Here is a 2,890-nt window from a genome sequence, read left to right as displayed (position 1 = left end):
TCCATATCTTCAATGTAAAGACAACGGCAGATAACTCGAGATCATGAGTCGTGTAGTTTTTCTCATGCACCTTCAACTATCTGGAGGCATAAGCTATAACCCGACCAAGCTGCATCGAAATTGCGCCTAACCCGAGCTTAGATGCATCAGCTGAAGCACAAAATTACCTTGTCCTGATGACATGGCTAACACTGGCGCTTAAATAAAAAGTATCAAAAATTTTCTGACATTCATCACTCCATACAAATTTAGCATGATTCTTGGTCAATGAAGTGAGTGGCACTGCAATCAAAAAAAATCCGTGAATAAATTTCCTGCAGTAGCCTGCTAGGCCTAGAAATCTGCGGATCTCTGACTCATTCTTCGGCTCAACCCATTCCTTAACTGCTGTTACCTTAGCTGGATCAACCTCAATGCCACTGCTAGATATTATATGACCAAAAAACACTACCTTTTCCAACCAAAATTCACACTTATTGAATTTCGCAAACAACTTGCGACTCTGCAAGATCTGCAAAATTGTACCCATATGCTGATGGTGCTCCTCATGGCTCTTCGAGTATATGAGAATGTCGTCAATGAACACTATGATGAACTGATCTAGCTAGGGCTGAAATACTCGGTTCATGAGGTCCATAAATATCTCTGGGATATTCGTCAGTCCAAACGACATCACTAAGAACTCGAAGTGCCCATATCTGGTCCTGAAAGATGTTTTATGAACATATGCGTCTTTTACCTTCAGCTGATGATACCCTGATCGCAGATCTATCTTAGAGAACACTGTAGCTCCCTGCAACTGATCGGACAATTCCTCGATCCTTGGAAGTGGATATTTGTTCTTGATCGTTACCTTGTTAAATTCTCGGTAATCGATACACAACCTCATGCTCCCATCCTTTTTCTTTAAGAAGAGTACTGGTGTGCCCCATGGTGAGAAACTAGGGTGGATGAACTCTTTATCTAGGAGCTCCTGAATCTGTTGTTTGAGTTCTAACATCTCACATGGAGCTAACCGGTACGGTGTCTTTTAGATTGGCACGGTGCCTGGCACAAGGTCAATGGAAAATTCCACATCTCTTTCTGGTGGAAGGCCTGTGACTTCATCTGGAAAGATGTCAAGAAAATATTTAACTACTGGTACATAAGATATAGACGGAGTGGGTACGTCAGACGCTGAAACAATGCTGGCCAAGAAAGCCTGACAATCCTTATGAATAAGCTTTTGCGCCTGTATGCACGAGATCATGCGAGGAAAACTTCTCCATCTATCTGGCTCAAAGAGAAACTGCTCCATGCCCAAAGGTCTTACCAACACCGACCTCTTCTGGAAATCAATGAGAACTCTGTTCTTCGTCAGCCAGTCCATTCCCAAGATGATATAAAATTCTGGCATCAGCAAACGATCAGATCGACATACACTAGGTGGCCCTGCAGTTCAAGATCGATGTCTCTGACAACGCTAGTAGCTGATAGCTCTTCCCCTGATGGGACTGTCACTGAATAGCTCACTTCGAGTCCAATAGACTTGACGTCCAGGTGATTAGCGAAAGTCTCCGAAATAAAAGAGTGAGTGGCCCCTGATTCTATCAAGGCCTTCGTGGCTACTCTCTTTATAAAAATATTTCCTGAGAGACGTTATCACAACGCACAAACTTATATCACAAAATTCTAATCTTAACCTCAAGCATAGTAGAAATTAATAACCCAAGTCACCAAAATATTAACTAGCACACTAATAATCCCAAATAAAATTCAAAACATGCATAGCAAGAATAATGCAGTGCTGAATCAAATTAGTTACCAGTCAAAATGGTTGTGTCTGGGTTCGCCTCCTCTGCCTGCATGGCAAACAATCTCCCCTGAGTCGGCTGCCTCCACTGTGGACAGTCTTTCAGCATATCATTGCTGGCTCCGGATTTGAAGCATTTGCCCGATCCAAATAAACATTGTCCCGGATGCTAATGGTTGCACTTTGGGCACACTGGGTACTCACTGGGCCTCTGAGGAGCCTTATGTTGAGGAATAGGAACCTTGACTTTCGGCGGTACCTGAAATGGTCTCTTCCCCTGCTGTCCTAGGAAAGTCCTCTTAAACTGAGGTCGTTGTTACTGCTGCTGATGAGGTGCCTGATAGGGCCCATTGCCCTGCCTGTCACCCTCGATCTCTCTCTGGTCCTGTTCTGCCACCAAGGATCTCAACACGACAACAACATAAGTAGTGGGACCAGCAACTCTCACATCGCGGCGAAATATCGACCGCAAACAACAAATAAAATGCCTCAACTTCTCTCGGGCATCATTAGCAATCAGGGGCACAAAGTGACACCCTCTCTCGAACTTCCTCACAAACTCTGCAACGCTGTTGTCTCCCTGTTGCAGCGTCATGAACTCCCTAGTCAATCTGGAGCGTACTTCCTCAGTGAAGTACTTGGAGTAGAAGACTTCCTTGAAGCCATCCCAAGAAAGGGTATGCAAATTCACCAATATAGAAGCGCTCTCCCAGCACAATCTAGCGTCTCCTGTCAGTAAAAAGGTGCCGCATCTGACCCTGTCTGCATCCTGCAGCTCCATAAACGCAAAGATTACATCGATGGACTTAATCCATACTTCAGCTATCATCGAGTCAGTAGTCCCCGAGAACTCATTCGGATCCATCCTCTTAAACCTCTCATAGACTGCCTCCGGTCTGGGCCTTGCCTCTGTGTCTACTGCAGTCTGGTTTCCCGCAAACTGTGCGAATAACTGAGTCATCCCTGCAAGCATCTGAGCCCGCATATCTGGGGGTGGACGAGGAGGAGTGTCCCTCTCCCCATCTTGAGGTTCTCTATCCTCATCCCTTGCTCCACGACATGCATACTGTTCCGAAATTTTCTCAACACGTAAACCCA

At 45.1% G+C, this 2,890-nt stretch overlaps 1 protein-coding gene across 1 annotated transcript; it reads right to left on the bottom strand.

Annotated features, from left to right (window-relative positions):
- Window positions 1–2,108: 2,108 nt before the first annotated feature.
- On the bottom strand, window positions 2,109–2,657 carry LOC140830222 (uncharacterized). The gene has a single exon (XM_073193505.1). It carries the CDS (start codon window positions 2,655–2,657, stop codon window positions 2,109–2,111), a length of 549 nt encoding a protein of 182 aa, XP_073049606.1.
- Between the last annotated feature and the right edge of the window lie 233 nt (window positions 2,658–2,890).

The sequence above is a fragment of the Primulina eburnea genome, chromosome 4 (assembly GCF_022965805.1).
Source record: "Primulina eburnea isolate SZY01 chromosome 4, ASM2296580v1, whole genome shotgun sequence".
Taxonomy (NCBI): Eukaryota; Viridiplantae; Streptophyta; class Magnoliopsida; order Lamiales; family Gesneriaceae; genus Primulina; species Primulina eburnea.
This window is presented reverse-complemented; position numbering and strand designations above follow the sequence as displayed.

Bases quoted from the DNA above. Each gene is read 5' to 3' on its own strand.
- LOC140830222 (XM_073193505.1), bottom strand. From the start codon at position 2,657: ATGGATCCGAATGAGTTCTCGGGGACTACTGACTCGATGATAGCTGAA.